The 26635-nt window shown below is 53.4% G+C and overlaps 5 protein-coding genes across 5 annotated transcripts; 4 read left to right on the plus strand and 1 right to left on the minus strand.

Moving 5' to 3' along the window:
- Positions 1-91: 91 nt before the first annotated feature.
- Positions 92-2616, minus strand: QC761_122910 (uncharacterized protein). The gene is made up of 3 exons (XM_062875552.1): positions 2580-2616; positions 1956-2455; positions 92-1592 (listed from the first exon to the last, which is right to left on the minus strand). The coding sequence occupies exons 2-3, from the start codon at positions 2056-2058 to the stop codon at positions 214-216; spliced, it is 1482 nt and encodes a 493-aa protein (XP_062736121.1). The 5' UTR covers positions 2059-2455; positions 2580-2616; the 3' UTR covers positions 92-213.
- A 5215-nt stretch (positions 2617-7831) lies between these two features.
- QC761_0026290 (uncharacterized protein) lies at positions 7832-8546 on the plus strand (the record flags this gene model as incomplete). Its single annotated transcript, XM_062872172.1, has 3 exons — positions 7832-7939; positions 8221-8292; positions 8412-8546. 3 exons carry the CDS (start codon positions 7832-7834, stop codon positions 8544-8546), a joined length of 315 nt encoding a protein of 104 aa, XP_062736122.1.
- Positions 8547-8560: 14 nt separating this feature from the next.
- Positions 8561-8887, plus strand: QC761_0026300 (uncharacterized protein; the record flags this gene model as incomplete). Its single annotated transcript, XM_062872173.1, has 2 exons — positions 8561-8695; positions 8750-8887. The coding sequence occupies 2 exons, from the start codon at positions 8561-8563 to the stop codon at positions 8885-8887; spliced, it is 273 nt and encodes a 90-aa protein (XP_062736123.1).
- A 2430-nt stretch (positions 8888-11317) lies between these two features.
- On the plus strand, positions 11318-13187 carry QC761_0026310 (uncharacterized protein; the record flags this gene model as incomplete). Its single annotated transcript, XM_062872174.1, is given in 3 exon segments — positions 11318-11902; positions 11920-12037; positions 13147-13187. 3 exon segments carry the CDS (start codon positions 11318-11320, stop codon positions 13185-13187), a joined length of 744 nt encoding a protein of 247 aa, XP_062736124.1.
- Positions 13188-15164: 1977 nt separating this feature from the next.
- Positions 15165-26095, plus strand: QC761_122920 (uncharacterized protein; the record flags this gene model as incomplete). The annotated part of the gene is given in 6 exon segments (XM_062875553.1): positions 15165-15173; positions 16178-16305; positions 16401-18088; positions 18101-20901; positions 20970-21316; positions 21326-26095. Coding segments are annotated over 3 exon segments (1644 nt in total). The 3' UTR covers positions 17908-18088; positions 18101-20901; positions 20970-21316; positions 21326-26095.
- Between the last annotated feature and the right edge of the window lie 540 nt (positions 26096-26635).

The following is a 26635-nucleotide window of genomic DNA, read 5'->3' on the forward strand; positions in this document are numbered from 1 at the left end:
CCTGCTTCTGATACGAACAGGACTTCGAAATGACCACTGAGCATTGCTTATTGTATGGTACTATGGATTTACTGGAAGACCACGTAGCAGGCTTTGAGGGTTACGAATAAATAAATAAAAGGCTGTCAATATCGTAGAGTGGTAGTTGCTGGTGCCTGTCCCCAGATCCCTGACGAATCTATACCTCAATATCTTCCTACTCCCCGGTAGATATTACTCCTTTCCCTCTTCATCAGTCTCGACCACTATTCCTCTCTTACCCATCCCCTTCTCTGCTCTCCGTCCCCTCACATGCCTCTCCACCCTCCTCGCATTCTCCGTCACCATCTCATACCTCGCCCTCTCACTGCTCCCTGCCTCCTCCCCCAGTTTATAACCTGCGTACATCACTATCCTCTCCACCTTCCCCCAAGCGCCCACCCAATCAACCATATCATGTCCGCTCTTCGACCACAGCGCCGAAGCCCATAGTCCGCAACCCGTCAAGTCCAGATGCTCGAGCCGATACAAACTCTTGCTCAACCGGTTCAACACCATGATCGCCTCTGTCCAGTCGTTGTCCAAACTGTGACTGTACGGTCCCGTGGCTCCATATTGAACCACCTGCCCCTGTGCAGTGAGCATAGTAGCCAATTTTGCGTTGGGGGTAAGTGATGGCTCCGGCCAAAACGCCAGACTCAAGTGCGTCAAGTTCGGCATATGGGTAGCAAAAGAAAGCAAGTGCCGCCAGGAGACATTATGGGCATGTTCCGGATCGAGGGCCAGCGACAAGTGTGTCAAGTTGGGCAGCAGGGCGGCCGGTATTGACGGCTCGAGCGTTGGTTCGTCATCAGGTGCGTCCCATGAGTCTTTGGGATCAGCTGTTGATACAACAGCTGCCGCTTGGGGTGGGTATAAGAAATCTGACAGCTCGCGGATCTTGAGTGACCGCCCCAGCGACCAGGACAGGTCAAGACAGGAAAAGTCGTCGTTCACGACGCCTGGGGGGAGGAACTCTCCATGTCGTTCCTGTTCATAGTGACTGTCCTCGTCGTCCTCGTACACCACAGGAGGAGGGGGAAGCAGGATGGCTCTCATGTCCTGCAGCGTCAGGCCTTTCTCACTATACAACCCAATATACGCCAGCAACGCCCCTCTCACGCGTGTTGGTAGCTCATAGAGAATATACCGGCAATATTCCACCTGCCAGTCCCACGTCCTCGCAAACCCCTTCAGCACGAGATCCATCAAACTCCCCTTTGCAGGCAAGATCATACCCGGCAGCGGTCTTTGAGCATAATTCTGCGCCCCACCAAACTCAATCAATGTCCGAGGGTCACTATACAGACCACTCCCCGCAGGCCTGGATACCCAGCTCCGCGGGGGCGCCGGTCCCGGAGGCAGTCTCCTACCTGTGGCATCAACCCGCACCGGACGCCTTGGTGGCGGCGCCGGCGTCTCCGGCAGCTGAAGGATCTGCCGTATTGCTGGCGGAACAGTCGGCTGAACAAACGCCTCTGCTGGACGGATTTGCGATGAGCCACCGTCCCTCAGCCCCGCCCGACGCAAGTCGGCGAGCAGCTCATTGACGGAACGGTTCTGTTGTTGGTCGTCTGTGATGACAGGAAAGAAAGTATCGAGAGAATGTTAGTCTTGCTTAATCATCCCACTAGAGTGTATCTCACACCCTTTCCAGAAACTGTTGGGTTTGTGTATGGGACCCCGCCCCCCAGGGTAAACAAGATCAACACACACACACACACACACACAGAGGGTGTGGGTGAAAAAGAGTTCGATGGAGGGGGTGTGTAGAATGGAACTATCCAATTTACGGGCCAAACCGCCCCAAACACGGTTCAACGTTCAACGGCTGCGGGGATACACGACGGGGAGGGGGGAAATGTGGACATCATGCGGGGCTCCGGTGTGGTACCAGCAGACAATAAAGAGAGAAAAAGAACTAAAACGAAACGCACCATTGTGGCTGTTGTGCCTGCTAGCAGCCGTACTGCTGCTGAGTGACGCTGGTGCTGTGGACTGCGGCTTGGAATATTGTTTTTGGTGTCTCTTCTTCGGCATTGATTACTTTGGGCTCTTGCTTCCTCTCTGAAATATCTAGAGCGAAACTATATAAAAACAAGGCCTTTGGGTGATGGCGAATTAAAATTAAAAATATAAAGGTTGCCAAAGCTCGTGAGTGGTGCGCGTTTCTTTTTCTGGTGACTCGAAGAAAAAAAGGCAATGAACGGGTCGGTACCTAATGGACCGAGTTGCGCTTGCTTCTCTGTTTGTTGCGTGGGCGTGATGTGTGTGTTCTTCGGGAGCAAAGTAATGCAAATCGACAATCGACAATGTGGAAATCGGGAGAATCGGAAACCGCTCAAGCTCACAAAAGTCACGGGAAGGCGGATGGATTGCAAATATGCTCGCCGCAATCCCAATACACAGTTGCCTTATTGCTTCGCCTTCCTGCCACCTAACAAGCAGGATTAGAAAGGGACAAAGTGCTCAAGCTCGGTCAAAGAGGGGCGGCCAGAACACACAAGGACCTTTCTCGTGTGTCTATGTGATTCACTAGACAAGAAGGTTGGTAACCATACCTTAAGCACTACTGATTTCTGATATCTCAAAATGTACGTCATGTTTCCCGCTGTGACGGTGACTCCTCTCCGGCGGGCGGAGGCGGCGAACAAATCCATGATGGCCCCATATTCCATTGGCCCATTGCGGGCAGCGTATCACAGCCCAGCTGTCAGCCCAAAAGAGCCAGAAAGCGCCCCCCCAGCGGAGTCGCTAAAATCATTCTCAAAAACTGTTGGCCAAAGCGTTTACATCCCCACCACGAGACCCACTCCTTACCTGCCTGCATTCTTTCTGTTCAGTTTAGCGGACTTTCTTTCAACCTCCCTTGCAAAAGACACCCTCACACAAAGACCGTATCTTGTGATTCCCTCTTCGGAGAGGGGTGGGCAAGTGCACCGTTGCCTAGAGCCTAAATTTTCTCCTTGAAATCTTTAGTCCTTTCAGCTTATTCAGGTGGCTTACCCCCTAGGTTCTCCGGATCATCCCGAGAATAGAGAGCTCTCACACGAGGTTGCGAGATGCGCCTGTCCCGTGTCCAGCTTCCAGGTTGCCAGGGGAAAAAAGGAGGGGGGGAGCACAGGTTGACGGCCTCTCATTGGATTTGTTCTTTTCGTTTTCTGCAGCAACACTGCCCAATTTTGCTTCTATTGTCTCTTCGGCATCGTAAACACCTATCAGGTTTGCATGCCTTTCCATTCGTCTGAAAAGTCTGCTCTTGCCTGCTTGCACCCGGAAGGCCCGAGATAGATGACTTGAATCAAGCAGAAACAGGCGATCTGATAACAACAACAACCACCAAGGAGTCAAATGTGGGGCGGGCTAGAATCACAACCGTCATTAGCCTCTATCGTGAACGACCTGCCAGTAAGTGACAGATTGGCCATGCTTCTATCTCATGTCATACATGAACATCATGCCTCACCTCAACTCTCTCTTTGAGTTAAGTCAAATCCCTTTGTTCTGGGTCTTGGAGATGGCTGTTAGAGGCAAAGGGTGTGTATTGAGCACATCGATACTTACATGTACGTCGACTACCCACACCCATCAGCATCTTGGCCACGACAAACTCCAGGGCATTCTCTGCCGCTGCATGTGGCTGGCTTCAATATTGACTTTCCGCAGCGAGAGGGGGAGGTCAACACGAGACACCTCACCTCTCACAAACCTGCGGCACTGTCAGGACGGGTACCTCTCACAAAAGTCGAATACATACCATCGTCCTGAGAACACGGGGTGCCGGATCGGACCATTTACACAGAACAGTGTCGGACAAGGAGGCCAAGTCGCCATCTGCCATTCTGACAGGCAAGGAGGGAAAATAGGCCCTTCTATGGAGTCGGTCCTTCCACATCATTGCCCCTCATGATGACAGTGCTGATTGATGATCATGACCCCCTCAGCGTTGCTGCTATTCTTGGCGTTTGACCGAAAGGCCTTTCGATGGCTGTGAATATGCCCTTTTCTCACGAATCGGGTCACGTCTTCGGGGTCAGGGATCTTTCCCGCTGGCCGTTCGGGGCCGAAGTGATATGGTAGCCTCTCCCCATGGTTTGCTATCATGGCTCAGCTGGCTGCAAACTCTTCCCTGCAAACTTTGATTGCTCTACGGTCTTTCCGCACCCTCCGAGGGGCTGCATGCCATGTTGAACAAGACAATCCCCTGTCCACCACGTTTAGCTGGCTGATCAAATGTCTTGTATCGTGGGTAGGCGCGGCTGGGTACCGACTTGGAACCCTTCGATGAGACTTCCTGGGAGTATCAGATCCTGTCTGTCTCTGATGAGTGGCTTGATCAGAGAAGCCCAGAGCCCCTGCTTTCCATCTTCACATCCTGGCTTCGGCCACGTGAGAGCAACGACAACGGCCGGAATGAGTCCACCCCAGCCCCTTCCACCTCCAGCACTGGGGGGGGGAGAGGTGGCAATCACGGATCTTGTTCTGGGATTCATCGAGCCTCGGCGCCGCCCGCATCCGTCTGTGAGACCACGCAGTTCCTTGACTTGACAGCACCGAGCCGATAACATGTGTTCGCACGAGACAAGAAAGCCCATCCCTGAGCTTGTCAGCAGGGAGAGGCCAAGTAAGCTCTCCAACATGGCCTGTGGTACGATGCCACGAAAAACCTGGAGAAAAGCACCTGGCGGTGGTCGTCCCTCCTCTTGGACGCCTCGTCCCGGCAGGCCGAAGGGCTCGATGCGCGTGATGACACGCTTGTATGACGAGCAGCTGCGCGACGCGGTCTTCCAGACAAATCCCAAGCCAGTCGTCCGTCGCTCGCTCCGCAATCCCTGACCCCTTATATTGCTGTTTTGCGTCATGTTGCCCCTGTAAACAAGCGCTTGCCACGTATTGTATATCGCGTCGGCGAACCGGAGACCATCATCAGGTTCTTCCCAGAGAAACAGGTGCCAGCCACCCAGCGCATGCCAATCTCCGCAAATCGATCGCCGTGTCCGCCTGGTTAGACTTGATCACGGAGCTTCTCTCGTTGATCACCGCATGAGACGCGCAGTCGTGCCATGGTCAGTTTCGACGCGGTGTAGGGTCTTGTGGCAAAGGAAGCGGTCCATGCTGTGAGAGTCTGGGCCTGACCGAGAAGAAGCCTGCCGGACCCGATTTGGACTGAGTTAGCGAACAAAACCGGAAGCAAGGTCAAACAAGAACCTACATTCGGAGAGAGGGAGGGGTGTTGCGCAACCTCAGTCGAGCGCAACCTACCTGAACGAGACTCTCCCAGCTGCGAGTCCTCGTCCACCGGTTCTGCTTTGGGTAGGAAGCACACTGGCAGCTTGCAAACCATCTGTGGTGGGAGCTCCCGAGGAACTGGATCCAATGTAGATATTTCATCTGTTTGAGACCGGCTGGTCACTCAAAGGGGGGCTTCTTCCCGTCCGATTGTACATCGACACGCGTGTCGCCGCGTTGCCTGTTGTTGTCCCAACATTATTCCGCCTACCTTCCGACGCGAACTCAGCCGATCGTAGTTCTTAGCGGATGATATCGCTGAGGCACACCTCACGACCGCTGACGTTGACAACTGGGGATCTCAATGGAGGGAAAACAAAAAACAAAAAAAAAAAAGGTGCACGCTCTGATTGGGGGCCTTGTATGCACTCCAGCTCCAGTGCAGAATGGTATACCCCTTTTCTTCCTCTGAAGAGGGAGAGTTTTTGTGTCACCTGTAGATGGGGGCCTGATTGGGTGGGACTCTCCCTCGTTCCTTCCGAACATGAACCGAAAGGGAAGGAGGTGCTTCGTTTTCAGAAGACAGATGGAAGGAAGGCTGGGCTGATGAGCAACGTCTAGATTCTCGATGTGATATGTCAGATGCACTTTGTTGAGCCTCGAGTATGCAGTCGTGGACATGACCTGGGCACGTTTCAAGGGCACTACGTTCGAGCCTAAAGCTCCGAGTTCCGGCCACACTGAGAGGTATGACTGCCTTGTATCAGCATTCGGTCAGGCCCGGGCTGGTCTGATGCATAGGTCTTTCGCTGGGCATCATCCAGGCTCCCTTGCCATACTTCGTGAACTCAAAGAGGGCCCATCTACTTGCGTTCTGCCAAGAGACATACGAACATCATGGGAGTTAGTATTTCCAAAAGTTACTGGTCCTGAGGTGTGAATCCACGAATACCCGGGGCAAGCAGGTTGAGGCTTGCGAGATTGTAAGTGAATTTGAGGACAGGCCGAGAGAAGTAGCGCTGTACTGAATCTGCAGGCGAACAAGGTGAAGGACCCAGTTCATATAACGGACCTCTGATGTGAAATCGTCCACACTGAAGTTAGGTTGGGAAAAGTACCCTATGTCCCAACCCGGAGGACTCTCATTCCAGTCCGGTGGTAAGACTGAGGAACTTGACAGTACATGCGCCGTCCGAAAGGTACCTTGTCGTACTGGCCTGTCTCGTTGAACGCACCCCGAGTCGTATAAGCGGACTGGGAGGAGCCTCCGCTTCTCTGGGCGTCTGCTAAAATATCCCGCTGCCAGCATCAGGCTCACTCATGCTCAGAGAGCCACACCACCATCGGGAGCTGCAGGATGACATAGAGCAAGGGTGCCCCATGATTTGAAGGCCGGCCATCTCGTCAAGCGCGGATCTTCCAAATCGGCGAAGGAAGGTGATGCAGTCGGGCAGCAAAAGGGCTTCCAAAAGTGCATATCCAAGACCATCGGGATGATCTACCATCGTCATGATATGTTTAACGGATGACTTGAGAGGCAGGCACATATATTGGTGGCAAAGTGATTTTGTTGTAGCTAACCAACACCAACATCACGCCCAACCAGCGCAATCTCCGCAGCGGTAGGCGCCATCTCTAGGATCAAATGAACCAAGCGTTGATACCTAACGAGAGGTTGATCGCCAGCTCAAAACGAATGCCATGGCCGTTCATGGCTGCAGCGTTGACGAGATAGTGGTGTGGTGGTGTGCTTGCTCTCGTGCGTACGGCTGAACATATTGACAGGGACGGTCTGGAGTGAGAGGAGAGGTGGAGGGGCCCACAAGAAAGGTTATAGAAGTATTGGTGCTGAGGAGGAGACTGAAGTGAGCGGAATGGCATCTCGCCGACCGCAGGGACTGTCTTCCAGGCACCTCACGAACGCGTCGTTTCTGACCGGCCTCGATGGTCGCACCCCTCTGGCGTGGCCGGGGCTGCATCCACCAATCGTCTCGTCGAAATGACTGCCATATCCGGCTCTGACGTGGTAACCGGTGAGCAAAGTTCGATCACGATGGACCATGGAGCTGTGTAGGGTAACCCCAGATGCCAAAGTCCGCAATGGGTGCCGACTGGAGTTTGGGGCTCGATTTTCCCTTCGCTGTAAGCGGGCCTGGCTTAGTGCTTCAAATCGCAGTGATCCCATATAATGCGAGAGAGAGCAAGCCGATTTATCGTCACATGTCGAAAACTTCGCGTGAGTTCAAGCCAAAAAGATGCGAGGGCCAATGTCACTGTAGCCACCCAAATATTCAGACACGCATGCCCGCTGCCTTAGCCTCAGGGGCGTTGTAGGTGGCCGTTCATCCCAAGTGAGTGAGGCAGACGGGACTAGGTACCCAGACAATGGGCATCCATATCTGATAGAAAGGATCGGGTGATTAAACCCCGCGATGGGTAATGCGATGGGGTGACCAAAAACCCAAAGATGGGTCTGACCGGAGGAGATCAAGGTAACGATAGGTTGAAACCATTGGGTTTCTCTCCCAGATACCCTTGGTCTTGTTCATTCTCGCTTTAGATGCGTTACTCCTTACCTGCCCGGATGGTGTTGTCGGTCTTGCCTGCAGGAAGTAATGCAGCACGGAAAGAAAAGCCGCGCGCGCAAATAAACGAGATAGGTTCTCTGCTAGCAAGTCTCCGTGTTTTGGGGGTTTGTTGTGATGTAACTTTGAGATAAAAACTCAGAGTAAGACGGCTGACCACCAAAATCAGTGATCAATCGTACGTATCATGCCTCCTCAATGCATCTTCAACTCCAATCTGCGCTTGCCATATCGAAGCAAGGTGACATCCCTTGATGGGGACATTGGCCTAAGTGGGGCATCGTGGCGCTCCCGTGAAGAAAAGCCTTGGCATCTTGACTCCACTTAGCCCCACCTACTCCACTATCTCTTGGCTGTGAAGCTGAGCTTAATTAATTGCAAGCCCAAGCCTACGCCGACAAGAGCAAACACGGGAAAGAGTCGCGAGAATAATGTGTCGTGGGGGAGAAAAGCGATGAGGGTAAGGTCATAGCAAATAGGGAAACTCCCTACTACAAAGGAAAAAGAGAAAGAAAGACTGAGATGTTTGTAGGCTTCCCTGAGTCCCTTCTGGAATGACGGGAAGAATAACTCATCAAGGACAAGCTCGAGGCCAACTATCAGTTTCTCACATCAAGAAAGCTCCTTTCCGAAACCTCCCGGGTCCAGATCCGCTCCTCCTACTTTTCTCCCGTACTTAGCCGACGAAACGGGACGTACATCCTGGAGAGCTAAGCAAGCAAACCACAATGTCGTCCATCACCCTAGACATGCACCCCGTGGCTTGGTGTAGCGCAGACCTGGAATCTGGGACTAGAACCATAGCTAGCTGCCGCCGCCTTGTCACGAGATCTGGAGTTGTGACGCACTACTTGACAGCAGCGGTACGAGCAGGAAAAGCAACAACACGCGAGGAAGGTTGCTAATCGTTCATGCAGGATGCGAGGTTGCGTTGTCTGGATATGGAAATTTTGAAAGGTGGAACAAGAGCTGCTTGGCTCCAGATAGCCTCATGGTTCGCCGGGCTGCGTCGCTCAAAGAGACCCTTGGTTTTTCGAAAGCTGGGGGTGAGATGAGGTGTCACATGGCACAAGATCTGGAAAGCAGGGGAGAGGTGGCCAGGACGGGGCACGCGCATATCATTGTTCTGAGGCGCCCGCTGTGTCTTGGTTCATGATCAGCCCTCAGGGTCGGCATGCGGCAACGGGTCCGGCGACGACCGAGCGGGGCCTCCAGTTCTCTTTGGTCGCGAGGTCAGCATGGCACCCAGTGATACTATCATCTACCGCAGCGGTGGATATGTCAGGGTCTTTAAGAGACTTTGGCGTGCACACAGCCTCTGGCTGATTTCAGCCTGTTGCGTAATGAGCACCGCATCAACCGTCGCCAACGGCCCGAGCCGTCACTTCTCCAGTATGGGCATATCAACAGACAAATCAAGCACCCTCAGTTGTTGACGAGGGTGTTGACTTGGGCTGTAGAAAGAACCTGTCGCCGGGAAACGGCGAGAATGAAGAGGTAGTGGGATATCCAGGATAGCATCCCCAACAAGATCTCGTAAAGTCCAAGCTGGAAGCGGCCATCCTGTTCATCTTCAGGGGAAGTGCTTGAGTGCAGATTCCGCCTCATGACGATATGGATAAGAATCATCAATTCAATCATTGCCATCCATGCTTGATTGGGCTTCTAGCACTCGGTCTGATGAACCAATCACTACCAGGATTCGCCCCAAGCTCCCTCATGTCTGGAGGAAACGGCCGAAAGGCCATCACACCTGAAACAAGGGAGCTACCCGCACTGGAAAGGCTCCAGCAGGTTTTGCTGCCAACACCGGATTGGCGGGTGGGTGGGTGCATCAATTCGAAGGAGACGGCAAGCTGCACAAACGACATATTATCCAATCGTCCACCCGTACTGGCCTGTTTGACGATCCAGTGTCATCAGCTCATACCGACCATGCACCAGGGCAACACGAGGAGATCCCGACTTTCCCTCTTCGAGAAGCTCACGGTGTATTTTTGGGCCTCTTCAGATGGCCATGTTTTGCAAAGGATGGAAAAGCTCGGGTACGGATAACGCTAGTTGGATTGAGTATCACTTCCACGTCCGTCTTTCGGCTGCTCACCGGGGAAGCGTTCGAAAAACCTTCTTCGCCGTAATATTGCACACACAGGCTGGATCAACGCCTCCCATTGCTTCTCTTGCATTTTCTGTTGATACGGGAAATGCGAGCTACCGCGAGGCTTTTCATGGTCCGTCTCCACCACAAGCCGTCAGCGGTTGTGCTCCTTGAGGCTGTCCGGTTGCCTGTGGGGCTGGCTGTCAATCTTGAGGCTCCGAGCTGTGGTTACGATAGGAGAAGCCCCCAGAGTCTCGAACTGGTACAATCTTTGGAAGCGGGCTTCAGTCGCCAAATTCTCACGTGCCGGTTCGAAATGTCTACCATTTCGAGTAGCACAGCGCTGTATGGGTTTGTCTCTGATTCCGCTGCATGGATTATTGTCGGCAACGGCCGAACACGTCAAGGCTTATAGGGCCGAAGACCAGAGGTGCGCTCCATTGAAAGCCAGCATCCAGTGATTTGACCTTGGAAGGCCGCACAAGAGACGGACTGAATCGGCCCTGCCCGCCTGTCTGGTCAGGGTCCGACTAGCTCTTCTGCGCGATGGGCTCTGGCGGGGGCTTCACCTTGACATACGGAAGAACACGCTGCCTCTGCTATACGCCAACCCACCTAGCGCAATTTCTGTTACCTACAGTGCAGCGCGAGATGCGGCCGGATTCGCAACTCGCGGTTCCGATTCCCTGGCAGGCTCAGAAGGGGACACGGTGAAGAGAGCGGGTGAGTGGTGCAGGGCGGGTCTCTTGTCGAGCCTGTCATCAAAGAGGTTGTCATATGGCTGCAACTATCCGTGCTGGACTGGCTTCTGGCCTAGCAAAACCGTCAGTCAAATCAACCAAAGGGTGTTTGTGGCGCTCTTTAAGGACATTCTCACGGTAGGGTACATGCATATCTGATGCATGGAAGACGAGACCGCAGAAGCTCGTAGGGTAGTGACCTTGTTTTCGACCTGGGCCACCTGCTACAGATACCTCGAGATTTTGTCGGGATACTCGCTGTTGAGCCCACGCCCCCCCCTGTCGAAATGGAGCAACGACGCCTACATACTGGTAGGCAGTTAACCTTTGAGTCGGTACTTGTCGCCCTATTTACGATCGCTATGACCTCGTGCTCACCTGGGTCAGATCTAGCACATGAGGAGGAAGGAAGGGGGCGTGTGCCAGTGGCGAGTTTTGATCCTCGACCCGAGTTTGCTTGCCTGAGGCTTTCAAAGACAGGAGTAGAGGGGGTCATGGGCCTGCAACTAGAGCGGCTTCTTGCTTTGCTTGTCCAGTGCGGTCCTTTCGCCCGAATCTGAGCTGGCAGAGGTGGCCTTGCTTGTCCACAAACTTACATGGGGGTTAGCTGACCGGGGGGGCAAGATTCTACCGGAGACTCGGCCATGATGCCAGGAGGAACGCAATCTAAACCCCTCCATCAGGTCTTGCCCGAGATAGAGTATCAAGGTTCTGTTTTCGATGCTTGTCTTTTATTTTTAAAAAGCCGGGGCTCTCCTCTCGTTCCGCTCAGTTTGTCCTCGTTGTCATTGTCTCAAAATTCTGCGGAACACGGGCTGCTCGATCTGGGCTTAAGAAGGCACAGGAACCCCTACCGAAGCCACCGTCTTCAAGGCAAACTACCCTCGTTCTCGTCCCCATCCACCATACGCCGCGCTAGCTCTGGAGACGCTTCACCGATTCTTCTCTGTACGACCCCGCTGTGCCATTTGGGCCACCGGCAACAGGCCCCCTTTTCTCCCTCAAGCCCGTGCGAATCGATCTCAAGCCACAACTCTAGGGTCAACAACGATTTTCTCGACATCGGCACGATCTCAGATCCTGCACTGAAAGCTCGCACGGCGTGCCTGCATCATCAGCACAACTCGAGAGAGGGCGTTTTCGAAACAAAGAAAGGGGCTCCTATCGGTTGTCACAAGCGCCACAGGCTTCTAGAAATACGCAAAGCCGTCTGGCAGAAGGGAAAGGCCCAGGTACAAGATCATCGCAGCGGCTCGTCCCGTTCTACCCTGCTCAGAAGCTCCGAATCCTACCCAGCAAGATCGACCCGCCTTTCAGCGCCGTTGATACGCAGAAACTAGGCTCGTCTTCAGAGGAACTCGGTCGAGGTAAGCACATCAATTTGTTCTTCTAACATGTTTGAGTCATATCAAAAATGTTTCCTCTGCTTGGCCCTTTCGGTCCGATCTGTTCTCATGGAGGAGGTCGAGAAACGGGTTCAGAGAGCCAGCCAGCTGGAACGCTCAGTCTCGCGGGATTCCGACCCGAATGCAGCAACAGATGCCTCACTTTCCTGCATGAAGACACAAGGCGCCGAGCAATCAGAGAAGTCGGCGAGATTTAGTCTGAATACGGATCCCGATTCTACATGGACTCATCTGGGACCGCATGGAGGTGCATTTCCCCCGAGCAAACAGGACTGGGCTGGTCCAAGAAACTCGGAGCCCAAAGCCAAGAAATATCTGCATCGGAACAAACGAGCTCGAAAATAGCATCAAGACCTCGACGGACTAAGCGAGTGTTGGATGATCTCAGATGATTCTCCATCCCGCTCTCGGTGCCACTTTCGTCGAACTCTAATCAGACGACACAAGTCAACCTGGAACATGGCCGAGCTTGCTCACCCAGGGACCTACCTGTTCCCAACTCTCTGCAGTTGCTCGACAGGGTTGGTCTGATGTTTACCCGTTCGCCATCTTTTGGCCGCCGCAGTGGACCGATGATTGTTATTGATGCGTGACTGTGAGAGGCCGGTCTGAGTCCATATGTTGACTGACAGAAGTGGTTTGGGCAGGTAAAAACAACGGCACGACACCTTACTGTCGATGTGCAGGGCTGGTGATCTTGCGGCTTGGCAAGACAGGGGCTCGTTCTGAGGTCAGTTTAAGTTTTCTTCAGCCAATCCGCTTCTGGAACAGCACGCTGCAAGCCACACGGAAGACGATAGCTGCACACTCGGGCGGTTTTGGACAGCAGCGAAGGCACGCGAGTCGTCGGTGGTGTTCTGTCCGCAGGCCTTTCGCCGACGGCCAATCTCGCCTCGCCGTCCTCGGCATGCGCGGTCGCTTTTACAACTACCTGTGCAGCCCCAGGGACGGCAGAGGCAACATGGCCGGGCCCCGTCTACCTTCTCATGTAAGAAATCCATGAGCTGACCATGGGTGCTATCGCTACAGGCGCCGCAAACGCGAAGAGAAGAAGACCTTCTTGTCAGCAGCAAGACATTGCTCCCTGCTGGAGCCGAGGCGTCTCGCATGAATCAACCACTCCCCAAGGTATATCTCAATTTCTTTTCTTTTTCCTTCCCTTCAAACCCTATCTTTTCCGAGCCTTTGGATTTTAGTCCAGTTTCTGCTGTGGCTCCTGGACGACTCAACGGCGAGCACCTCTTGGCAATGGTACGGAGTGCCAGCCAGCCTTGCAGAACGACTCGAGCAACCAGCATCGACGGCAAGATATTTTCGGGGTCAGCGATTTGCCTCACTCGAAACCACTGTACACAAGAAGGTCAGTAGCAGCTTAAAAAAAAACCCAAAAAAAAGCCACCCCTGCGAATTGTTTCGTCATCTTTTTTCTCCATATTTTCCCCTTTCATTCTTTGTATATTGCTATGCCGACTTGGCGAGGCTGTGGTTGGCCTTGCAGCTGTTTGGCGCCATTCTCTTTTATCATTTTCAAAACACACACCTCCCATTATACCCACCACCAGCACACCCACCGTTCCACACTCGGCACACTCGACTCTCTGCACCGTTGTCACGCATCTCTCGGACTGGCCTGGGGCCCGCCCTTTCCGATCGTCGGGCCAAGGCCCCGGGGTTGCTGCATGCAGTCGCTTTCCATGCCCTCCGTTCCGACTCCGTCGTCCGTCCGTCAGTCAACTGCTCCCAGCTCTCTGGAGTTCAAGCAGACCTCCGCAGCTGCACTCATCCCAGCATCCCCGAGATGATATCTCCCTTGAGCCCAGCCCCATTTCCCTTCTTCGTCCACCCAGCAGCCGCGGCGAGTTTGCCAAGCAAGAGGAATGGCATATTCTATCTGGGTTGGCATTTCCAAAGAGGAGAGAGTCAGAGCGAAAAAAAAATATAGGGTCTTTCAATGGCACATACAAAGATGCGCGTCGCCTGAACGGGGATCTGTGTGCGACATGAGGGCTGCATCCCGGCTGCTGGGCGCGCTACGAAACCCATTGTCGGTGCTGACACTGGGTGCTGTTTCCATGCTGCTCTGCCTCTGGCCTCTTGGGGTTGGTGAGGTTTCACCAAAATTCGGACTAGCCAACCAGGAGCTCGCAGGACATTACATACACGTGTAGGTACCTCTGCACACACACCGGTACCTTGATGTACTGTTGAACACGGCAGTACGTACCTGTTGGCTCTGCCCTGCAATTGGACGGCGGCCTCGATGCTACCTACCAGCATGGGCAATCGGGCAGGGCAGCCTGTCGAGGTACTCGCTGGGTGTTATTCGGACTGCAAGTTGGCATCCAAGGCAGCAGTGGCAGCGGAACCTAGCACCTAGCAGCATCAGCAGCTGGATGGATCGATCTCGTTGATATTTCGACCACCACTGTCACGGGCAGCAGCCAGCAGCACCGGAACGGGGACGGCACCTACCTACCTTACCTACCTTGCCTATTCATCTCGTCCATGGCTCGAAACCCATTTTCCCATCCACGCAGAGCAAACAATTCTGCCCCTCAACGCACCGCCCCCAGCAATTGATTCAGTCTCGCTCATTCGTTCACTGCACCACTCCCCACCTCATAAACCAGCGCGAGTTTTGATTCCATCCTACTCACCGGTCACTGGCCAACTGCCTCGCCCCCACCACTCACCACCATTCCCTGCTCTCTCGTCGACCTCTTCCCCGCGTCTCACCTTTTTTTGTTATTTTATTTAGCTTGCGGTGTTGCTGTGAGGCCGGACTGGCAGGGCTCTTGCTAATCTAGCTCGCCAATTCAGACGCCACACAGGTTTCATTCACGCCATCCATTCGACAATCACCACCCGCTCGTCGGCTTCTGCTTATTAGTCCCGCAACCACAACGCAGTACCCCGGGAACAAGCCATGAGATACTCTATTCGAGTGCTGCCTCTGGATCCTCGGTCCTGATTTGTCCCTGCCGTTTGCCTTCTCCACATTCACCCTCGCTCTTCCGAGTTTCTTGTTTTCTTTCGAGACCGAAGGCCACGAGAACGGACAGACAAAAAGACACCAGCCAACACAGAAATGGGAATAGTGCTCTAACAGGTGCGTGTTATAGCAGGACTTTGAGCCCGCACCAGCCTCGGGTCCCGGACTGGGCTATCTCGATATCCCGGCTCCTACTGATCATATGTGGTACGTACGTCAATGGGCAATTTTCCATTGGTCTTTTCCTTGGGGGGGGGTCACTCGCTTTTTTTTTACTGGTAAAGGGCCCTGTGGCATTGCACTCGGTCTGTTCGTACTGCTCAAATAACAGTGCCGCGCTCTCCACCCGCAACTACACCGTTTATTTTTCCCCTGCATTACGCTGTTTTCCACTTTTGCACCCTCTGTCTATTTCCCTCTGCACACCCCTTCTCTTCCTTTCCCTCTTCCAGATTCGATTTCGTCAAGTAGGCCAGCGAGCGGGCAAGCATCCAAGCAAGCAGCCAGGCAAGCGTCAGTATCCCATACCCCAAGTTTCCGTTCTTGTTTTCCCCCAAGCCTCGGGCTTGCCGCATCCTCCTCGTCTTGTGGCAACTGGACTTGGCCGGGGTGTGTGCCTCGAGGTACTGTCATCTTCCTCATCTTCAACCTCGCTCGATTGCAGTGCAGCGGTGGCGGAAGAAATGGGTGCTTGCTTCGGCGCCGGACGGGTTACATGAGATCGGCAGCTTTGTGAGCCTTCCTCCCGCGCCTGTTGCCGCATGCGCCGTCCTCTGTCTCCCCGGTTTCCGTTAGCAGCTGCTAGGTGGCTCTGTGCTACACCTAGCTGGCAGTACGTTGGCAGTACCACCTAGCAAGCACCGTCCTACCGGCGCACAAGTGTTTTGCAGTGGTGCAGCAGGGGGGAGCCTGGGGACACCGAGCATCGCGTTGTGGACGCCCTGCCTGTGGACGAACTGGCTTGACACTACCTGCCTGCCCCATCATTGTTCCCCCTTCTGCATGGTTCTGAGGCGTGGCCGCGTGTGCTGACCCGAAGTCTCTATTCTCACAGCTTCACCCAGGGGTCCACTAACAGTTTGTCAACGATACCGGAAGCACCAACGCAGCCTTCCTCCTATTTAAGCCTGATCCCACCGCCTCCCGTCACTCCGTACTCCCCTGAAGGCGGTCATTATTATTCCTCCGCCCCCCCCGTCTTCCCCGGCCTGGACGTCAGGCCTCGACTGGGCTCCAAGTACGTGATACACTTAGCTTCTTTTCTGCCCTCTCGTTATGAGCTCGCCATCCCATGGCGCACTCGATTCTTCCCAGCGCTTACAGCTGTAGCAGTAGCACATCGAGCCCCTCGGGCATGGCACATGCCCCTCGGTCCACAACATTGCCACATCCAGGATCACACTTGGGTGCTGCGCGTGATATCTACGCGACAGGGACGCCCTCCTTCAACAGGCGCCAGCCAGATCACCACTTTATCCCGCGGTCCCCCTCCTTCCCTTCACGACGGCCTCACCTCTCGCCCACCAACAGCCCGGCCAGTTACGCCTCTCTCAAGATGGACTCTGGATTCGGGTCCAAGTCGCAGCAAAACATCCCGCCACTGGGAAGCTTGACACAACACGGCCATTTGTCATATGCTGACCAGAATTCGACTCCCATCAAGGTGGACATCAACGGCATCATCGACAAGGGCTTTTTCCTGGCCGACAATGAGTGGACCTGCTATAGACGCAACTACTTCTCATGCATTTGCTCATTCTCTCTGTCGCCCGTGCTCCCGCATGCGGGCATCCAGTTCCAGCCAACGGGATCTACACAGGCGCACACAGTGTTCGGCTTCGCCATGTGTATTTCTGCGGTCGTGGCAGACAACGACAACCACTCCATTGAGCTCGTCCAGCACACGCCCAAGCGAGACAAAGGGCCAATCGCCAAACCAGAGAAAGTCCGGCTCTCAGCAAAGCCGCAGCAGGCTACACACCATCCACTCGCATTGTACGGGCCAGACGGCGGCCTCGCATCCTCCAGGCCCTACGATCAAGGCTTTGGTGCTCCTCCGCAGAATTCGGCTCCCACTGAACACACATTTGAGCGTATTCAGTTCAAGCAGGCCACGGCCAACAACGGCAAGAGGAGGGCTGCACAGCAATACTATCACCTTATCGTGGAGCTGTGGGCAGATGTTGGGCAGCAGCAGGGCTCGGACTCGTACATTAAAGTTGCGCACAAAAAGTCTGCCAAGATGATCGTGCGTGGGCGCTCTCCTGGACACTACCAGCCCGAGAGGAGGGGAAGCACGAGCAGCGGGCCTGGAGGTTCTGGCGGCGGCAGTGTCGGTGGAGGCTTTCCGCCGGGACTGATGGGCCCCGGTGGTGAATATTCTACCGGATCCTCCATACTCCAGGGAGGGTATCCATCGTACGACCCTCGTTCTAATCCCTATGGCGGTACTCGACATCATCACGAGCTCACCATGGAGCCCATGATCTCGGCGGATGAGGTCAAGGCCATCGCCGAAACGAAGGCCTATCAATACTACCCTGCAACAATTTATGAGAGCGAACACGATCCGAGACATCACCAGCATCACCCAGTTGAACTCTTCACGCACTCGCGTCACGATGCCTCAGACAGCGGGACCAACAGCTCCATGAGTACAGGATTCGACCCAGCCAAGGTGAAGCCTGAGATGGAAGGGCTTCCAAGCATCTTCTACCCACCACAGTCCTACTACGCCAACAACCGCTGCAGCCGGTTCGAAGGCAAGCCGAGCTCGGCTGGACATTACCCTACGCTCATTCCACCGCCTTCTTCCTCTTCAGCAATGAACATGACGTGATAGACACACGACGCCGTTCAGCTTGTACCTATTTGACGTAACGACACATTTTCTACCAACGGCTTGGGCGCTCCACGACTTTGAACGAGCCAGCGAGCGATGATCTACTCTTTACACAACAGCTTTGCAAAATCTCATGAACAATATAAACCAAAAAAGAAAAAAAAACGTGGAAGAAAAGGTGGTTGAACAGGTGGTTAAACATCAAGAGCATTTTTCTATTCTTCCGGTTCTTGATCTCTCAGGCTGGAAAGCACAAAAGGTCTCTAGAGCTTATTGAGCCTGTCGGGAATAGGCACAAGGAAATCGGTTATCAAGAGCTGGACGGGCAAACTGGTTTCTACGGGGCATGGATTTCGGCTTTTCTATCTTTGTTGTGCTTGGAAGTAATGGAGGGGTGGTTGCTACGCGGCACGGTGGTTTGAACAGCTTACCTGATGCTGGCCACAACACACGCCACACATCACAGACACACACACACGCATGCGATATGGGTATGGGTACGGATACATACACGGGACTTGGGATCGGAAAGAACACCAAACGGTTGGGTTGTTACTGGGAGGAATTTTCGTCGGCTTATTTGCTTCTACTTCTATTGATCTTTCCTGCTTTTCGGCTTAGGAAAGTTGTTTAAAAAGGGTTTTAGGTACAAGGGTCGGAACCACCAGGTCAGAGAGCATTGCAAGGATACCCGGGTGCATCGTCTTTAATTTCTGTTTTTGTCTTTTTTATTTGCCTTGTCAGATTTCACTAACCCAACCCACCACACGTTGCGTTTCATTTACTTTACTTCTTGGACGTTGTTGCCTTTCAGCGATCATCGGTATGTGTTTGTCTTTGGCGGCGAGATATCGGCGCAGGGAGGTTGAACGACGGCCTGTGTCACCTACCAACAACACCTCAGCCGCGTCAGTCGGGTTCAAGGGAACAAGCCGAAACAGACTTTCTTGCAAGTGCTGCAGAATAGTGTCTGTACTGTCAGGGTGGCCATGAGGGAACCGCAAGGATGATTTTGGCCCAGGCCAGGCCGCCGAGAAATTCAGGACCTTTGCGATAGGAACAGGTAGATGGGGCAGACACAAGACCGACAGACGGGCAGCACTGAGCGTGGGCGATCAAAAACACGGCTCATACAACTCGGAACAGGGAATGAGGAAATGGTTGGATGGGCGCAGGGGATAACCTTGCGAGGACTCAGATCACGAACGCCCCTAAATCCGTTCAAGGTTGTTGGTAGCTCCGGCTCTCGCTCGTCTGCAGGGATTTCCATTCTGGCGTGTTCATTTTGTTATTTCCACTCCCTTGCTTTTTTTCTAACATTCAATGTATTCATCTTTGTTCTGACTTCGTCAAACCAGCCTGTCAAGCTGATCTGTCTACCGTATTGGCCGCTTTGCCCTGTTCGCGCTTCTGGTTCATCCATCCAGTGTACCCAGCGCGTCAAAAATAACGGGCAGGACCCAGGTGCAAGATTGTCAACCGTGTAACACGAACACCTTCAGCCAAGCATGACTAGGACCTAACAAGAGCAAGGCCATTGTACGTTGGTGCGAGGCACAGGCGCAACACCTCTCTAGTCCCCACGACAGAAGTTAGTGTGGCAGTCCATTTTCTCATCTAAAGTTACACAAGAAATCGAAGCTTGGTTGCACAAGGGACTCGAACACCGAAGGATCGCCCCAGCAGCTGATTGCGGTTGGTTGGTTCTCCGCCAGAATCTGACGGCCGGTGACACGAGGCAGACGAGAAGCGCCATGGCCCTCAACCTCTACCGCCAAACCTCGCACAAACTCTGTCTTGACCTCAAACACCTGGGGCTATCTAAATGCGACCCTGATATTATGGCTTCAGAGCATGCTGCATACTCCAGTGGGGGGGGGGGGGAGAGGGAATACACTTATCACGCAGCCTCGGAGGACCATTTCGAACAGATTGGGTCTGACTAATCTGCTCTGTTGGTTTTCGTGTCCCCTTGGTTTTGCCTGTCAGGAGATGCGGAAGGACCCGGTGGTTGCATCTGAGGAACATGCTGACCAGCGGTGATAAGGTGACCCCAAAAGGGCAACGGCTTCACCAAAAGGCGGGGTACCTCCCATCATTATGCCTTCTGCTTCACCTATACCTTTAAGAGTTGAAAGGATCGCAAATCGAATACGTGGAGATTTGCTTTCTAGGTTGGCCTGAACTATACGACGCGGCCCCGGGATGCTTCGAGAGCTCCATGCTGCAGGTGGCTGGCTGCCCGGCTTGATCTGACGGCCGGAAGGCCGGGATGGCATCACACTCATCGCATCGCACTGGACTCGCGTTTTTAAATTCCCCACAGTGACGAGTTGCTCTGCCACGTTTCAAGTAGGTGATTCCAATCGCTGCTGCAGTTGTATGGCTGTGTGCGTACCCGCAAGTCTGCCTCAACCTGTGTGGCCCGGCCATCTTTCTGCAGTTTCCATGGCCACCATGGGTGGAAGGACCTACTCTCGTCCTCGCGAATGTCTCTAGCTAGGTCCTCTGCTCTTTCCTATCTGCCTTCGTGTGAGGGTGGGTAAGCCGCAGCAAACAATCTCATCACTATGCACGCCATGGAAATGCAACATGTCAAAAAAAACCGTACACCAATTTGAGCAAAAAAAGAGCGCTACAACCAGCAAGGAAAACCGCCAGATTCATGACGCCCCCCACCATGCAGAACGACCCTGGGGAGGATGCCAGCTGATTGCCACACTTGTTGTTTTCACCTCCCCGGGCCATCATGTAACTGTATTACGACACAGCACATTCTTCCAGCAGCATCTTGAACCACGGTCATATCGCCATTTTTCAAAATTCGGTGGGGACGGTCATTTGAGGTTGTGCAGCCCTGAACGCTTGGCTGTGTCGTGTCACCGCTTATCCGCTCATCTGCCGAAGAGGCCGGTCTGGGGCCGGTCCACCCTCCCTCCTACCTCAGGATGACTTGCATGAACCGAGCTCGAAGGGCCAGCAACACATTATGTCCGTCTCATAACCTGCTCAGATATTCTATGCCTCTTTTTGCTTCCTCTTAAGCTAACGGGCAGCAGTTTTAACAACCCGTCCGCCAAGAGTCAGCACCCCATCCCCAAAGCAGCCGGCATGCCATCCGCGCACACCGGTCTGCTAGCTTTCGTCATTATTGGGTTGTTCACCAACGAGAGAGCTTCATTTTTCGGTCCAGTCCCCCCCCCCCCGAAATCACACCCTGTGCCGATGCATCGCTGCCAATGCACTGCCTCGAACTCATATTGAGGATAACCCCACCGAACCTTTCAGGCCGCGGAAGCCAGCCCCGTTGATTCGACAGAATCCCCAACTACAACACAACAAGTTGAGTCACAGATGTTCTGGCTGCGCAGAACCTTAGGCACCCTCCATGAGAAATCACTGGCAGCCTTGGTAGGAAGGGGAGTGGATGTCACCTGGTGACCAAAGGCGCGGCGCAGTGTTAGCAACTCAACCTGGCCGGAGGTCCCTCGTTCGGCTGCTCCGTGCAGAACACTGTCATAAGAAATCAAGCAGCGAAAGATCAAGGAAGGCTTCGGAGACTGGAGGTCAAAAGCGCAGGCGCTAGTGGGAGCCATAGAGGTTCTTGGCTCTTCATAGCGTATGGTGGTGGTGCCAGAACCCTGCAAGTGCGCCATGGCAAGCGTATGGGGGTCTGTGTTTCCACTGCCGGCGATCTGTCACTTTACACGGCACCGAAGGCACTTCTCCAACTGGGGGACAACCGCTGGGACTCCCCGCACCTTTGGTACACCCCAACTCGACCCGAGAGAGCGGTAGAGGGGCTTGAGCCCCCCCGCAATGGGAGCGCCATTGGGAACACAACAGGACGGACAGCGCAGTAGCGTAGTGCCCAGGGCCATTTGCGCTATCCGCAACGCAAGGGCAGATGGTTGGGAACACCGTTTCTTGGTTCTTCTCATGTGGCTCTATCCATTTGATTCCCACTGCTGAAACTCCGAGAGCATTCGGCGAAATATAAACCAGGCACAAGGCGAAGGTTGGCGATTGGTAAGAGACGATCAGGGAAAGCCCGAAGCCGATCTCCGTTCCGCGTCAGCACGTGTGGACAACTCCGTAGTTTCGGGCGCGAACGGAGCAAACCTCGGGGTTGTTGTGCGGCGCAGTCACCCAGCTTGCACTAGAACGGGCCGGACCAACAGCATCGTCAGGCCTCAACCACTGAACCAACACCAGAGGCCAAGCAAGGTAGGGGCAAGCTCACTGGAAGCGTCTGTTGTCTAAATAAGGTTTCGGGGCTAAGTCGCCTAAAACCACAAGGATCACCATCATCCTGGGGGCTGCCCCCACCGTGCCCGCTTGTGTCCAGGGCTTGACCTGTTGCCAAGGCGCGCTGCTTCTGCTCGTCCCGCCCTTGGTGTCGTCGCACAAACCTCTGAACAGCAACACACGAAGTCGGGCCTGCCGCCATGCACAAGGCTCACGAACCAATTTTGAAGAGTTGGGACACGCTTGTCTTCTGGGTGGGGCAGGAGATATCGTGCCATGAAGAAAGAGACAGAAACCGGGCTAAATCTGTTTCCCTAGCACACCCCCCTGAATACAAGATACGAGATCTCCGGAACTAGCTCCGAAAGTTTTGAGCTGGACGCACCGGGGCTTGAAAGTAATCAACGAACTGTTTTCGACTAGAAGGCCGATAACGGCAGCTAGAGAGTGCAAGACATTGACATATGGCTGACGCTGAGTCTCGATCCCGACAAACCATTACGCCTTGTACCTCCATCTCTTGGACCTGGTTTTGCCAGATAGGAGTGGTACTGCACCACCAAACTCAACACCATCACGCTACCACAGCATTATGCTGGTGCAACGCGGCTGCCGTTGCGGCCCGTGTTTTTGTTGCTGCAGCGTCCTTTCAGAAAGTAATCATTGTTGGATGTTGTTTCACCTCGGTCTAACGACCTTGCCGGACCGTCCCGCTGCCGTCAAGTGATGACTGGTCTTGTCTTGGCCGATACTATTTTCTTCTGACCGCCTCTTGACTTTTTTCACGTTTGCTATATGCCTCTGCTCTTGTCGGTGCGGCCTTCGCCGGGGGGTCTGCGACGAACCCCTGCAGCCAGCCGCCATCTCCGATCCGTTTTGCGGGAAGGCTTCGGTCCCGGAGTTCCATCTCCGAGAGCGATGGGCGAAATCCCGCTGTCATCCCAACAGCATATTCCAGTCAGCTGCAACTGCCGCTGCCGGTGTAAAAATCACGGCGAGGTCAGCCTTGTCCTGCATCTGTTTCATTTATATCTTCTTATCAGCCGTGGCTGGTGATGAATGATGTTCCATTGTAAGTAAAGCCACCATCTTCTCGGGCGGTCTTTTAGCGGAACAAGCCGACAGAACCAATCTGCGTGCATGCTGCGGTGAAGAATCTTACAGCCTCAAACATTGGGGGGCGGGGTGGGAGCTACTTGCGTGATGCAACGGGCTTTCGGCATATCCATCTGGTGACTGGGTGAGGTTGGAGTTTGGTAATCGACAAAGACCGGGGGATTGGGGCTTCCCGTGGTTGGCGCTGGCTGGCTACCGGGAATGAAGGTGTATGTACCACAAGCGTTAGGCTGACCGCTTGTTTGGTGGGATATTTGCTCGTCTTTGGGTTGACATTCGGCGGGATTAAAAAAGGGCTGGTGGGAAATATTTAGGCGAGTTTATTGTCTGGCAGGTGCTGTTGGTGGAATCGCGCCAGAGAACGGGAACTGTTGCTGGGACTAACAGCTTTTTGCACTGAGACTTGGTTGCAGTAAGCTTGGGTCACACAGCAGATACAACTTCACCTAAGTTTGTAGGGCTGAGATGTGTGCGTGTAGGCCGTTTGGTAAAAGTGACTTGTATATATGTATGCATGCCTGTCGATCGTCAAAAATGACAGAAAAGACATGAAACGCTGGGGTTGTTGTAGGTGTGTGGTTGGTTGGATTGTGCGGTCCATTCAGAAGGCGAAATGAGAGGGAGGGGGTGGGGATACACGAGTGGCTGTATTGGCTGGATTTATTCGCGAGGCTGTATATGCCCCGGTGGATGGACCTTTACAATTGGACCTACCTATCACTGGCGAAGAGCCGCATGAAAAGAGGGGGCTGTGCTTGAGGGCGACGGTGGAAGGCGACATATACGACGGCGAGAAGCATAGATTAATCGCCCACCATTCATGAAGCCTCCCTCAGCCTTGTGAGGTTATCCTTCGGCCATTTTTATGCTTGAGAAATGGACCTTGCGCCTCTTACTCCGGAGGGCGGGGGTTGAGTTTACTCCGGAGTCCGGTTGCAGGTTTGTGGCTGGAGCTGGCGTGTGGAGCGTGAGTGATGTCTTCTGAAAGAACCTGGAAAGGCCAAAGGGAGCTGAGCGGATTTCGGGCAGTTAGGTCCATGGGGGTGAGCAGTGACGTTGGTGGCTACAAGGTTCACGGAGATGGGGTGGTATTGGTGGTGTTGGTAGTTTTCTTTTCGGTGTGTGGAGGGCCTGCGCACGGGTGGTCATGCGGAAGGGAATTGTCATTGCCGTGGGTCGGTGATGGAGGTGCGGGTTAGAATGTGTCGAAGTGTATTCGCCGATTTCCTGATTGGGAGCTGTGGATGAGTATGCAACACAGGTCCTGAGCATCGAGCTTGGCCATGACGAGCTGAGGGTGAGAGAAATTCTCGCCGGTCTGGATTTCCACCATCGTCTGGGGTGGGGTGAGAGCAGCGGAAACCGTTTTTCTGTTTGGAAGTGTGGTTGTGGATTCCATACTGTTTACCCATACTGTCAAGACGAGACCATTCCCTTTCTAGCTTAGAGCTGGGGAAAAGTTGTCTTTGTACCTCTAACTGGGCGGAACGTACCCTCTTGTTTCACCCATGTATCTTTTTTCTTTTCGTTTTAAGTGGGTGTGGAAGAACGAAAAAAAATGCAGTGTCTTGGTTTTTGAGATTTGGGCATGCAAGCCCACGATCTCTGACTGGTTAGCACAGGGTCTTCGAGAGCGAGACATGCATGGGATTGGAAAGAGTATCCTGTTGTTCCTTTCTTCTTCAGCGCTTTCTGACGCACACGTGGATGAGGGAAAACGGGATTTTCAGCTGGGGCCGTCAATGTGAGTCTATCATTGCTCTTTTAGAAGGGTACCGGTGAGGTTATTAACAACTGGTTTGATAGTACCGGTGAGAAAATAACCTAATAAGATATCTGTAGTTTTCTTTTCGGGTCCTAGCTATCTATTCTACTTAATTTAATGGAAGATACCGCTGTTATCAGCATAGTGAGAATATACCCATTCATAATAACGCAGTAGAAGCCGATAGTGTTCGGACCTCAGAAAGTATAATAAGAGCATACCCTAAGAGGCAGAGCAATCCCGCGCAACATCCGGGGTAAAGTTGTCAAATGGTGTGGGGGTCAGATGATGACCGATAGGGCAATCCCGACCATCGCTCCAATCAAATATCGCGGCCTTGGTTCAGTGATAAATAATCGTTTGCGTCAAGTCCGAAAAGTGATTTTTGAAGATGACCATGCTGTCAGTCAGTGAAATGGTGAGTCAAAGTCAGCATCTGCCCGATATTGACAGCTCCAATTTCTTGACCGTTAACAAACATCCAGCAGCCATCCCGACAAGGGTCACGTCCAAACAGTCGGGTACCAGCTTATTTCTCGACCGAGATCGTTTCCGGGCCCGGAAGCAGCCGTTTCGGAGAAGGCCAGCGTCAGATTCTCTGGCAGTTTGGGTGGCGCTTTTCAGTTTTCGGGAAGGCCGGGGTGCCGCTAAGCCCTAAAATGTGATTGACCCCAGGGAGTTTGGATTGGGGGGTTCTTGGGATCTTGGCTGCTGCTTATCAGGGTATGTAGGATTGGCAACGACCAACAAACGTGGGAATAGTAACACAAAGCTCACCACTCGGCCGTATTAGATTGATGCGGTAGGGTTTGCTTAATGTTGGACGGCGGTCAGTCAGTTGAGCCGAGGGTGCATGGTGGAGACGACGGTTTTGCCCCTGACTACGCGGTTGCCACGATGTTTACTTCCTGCAGGGGAAAATCGAGTTTGATAGAGTTTTTCCACTTTCCAATCTGAAGATGATATGTGATTGATTCAGACTATCTCTTGGTATCCGTTGTGCTTCGGGTTTGTCCTGCTGTGTACACACACTTCCGCCAGGATATGAATAGGGTAGAATGCAATAGGGGGGCGTGTTTACATTGCACAAATAGGGCTAGCCAGACTGACTACCGCGGCAGTAGGTTTCACACGGAGACTAAGCGCGTTGTCACTTTTAATAGCATAGCTTGGTGTTACAGTACCATTGCGTCTCGTACCTCGTGTCGAGTCATATAGGAATATGTTGGTTGCCATTATAAGCTGAAAGACTCTCGAGTCAGGGGTATAGGTATGGTGTTGTGAAGAAACCGGGTGACAATAGTCACAGGATCATCTCGGGAATGTGTCATGAAACTGCGCATGAAAATTGTACTATAGATAGGTTTCCTGGTTGTTAAGATCAGGATAGCCGTGGCTGAACGAGGCAATCGTAGATCTCGGCCAGGTTAACCAACAACTTTGACAGTGTTTCAGAGCATCCTTGAGAAGTTCTTGGGCGTGACTGCGGAGTACTGAGAATGAATATCTCTTCACCAAGAGTGGCAACACGAATCCGCGCATGTTTGATGCCAGGAAAACAGTAGCCAGTCTTACAGCGGGAGGAGCAGAAACCGA

This window comes from Podospora bellae-mahoneyi (genome assembly GCF_035222275.1).
Source record: "Podospora bellae-mahoneyi strain CBS 112042 chromosome 1 map unlocalized CBS112042p_1.2, whole genome shotgun sequence".
Classification (NCBI taxonomy): Eukaryota; Fungi; Ascomycota; class Sordariomycetes; order Sordariales; family Podosporaceae; genus Podospora; species Podospora bellae-mahoneyi.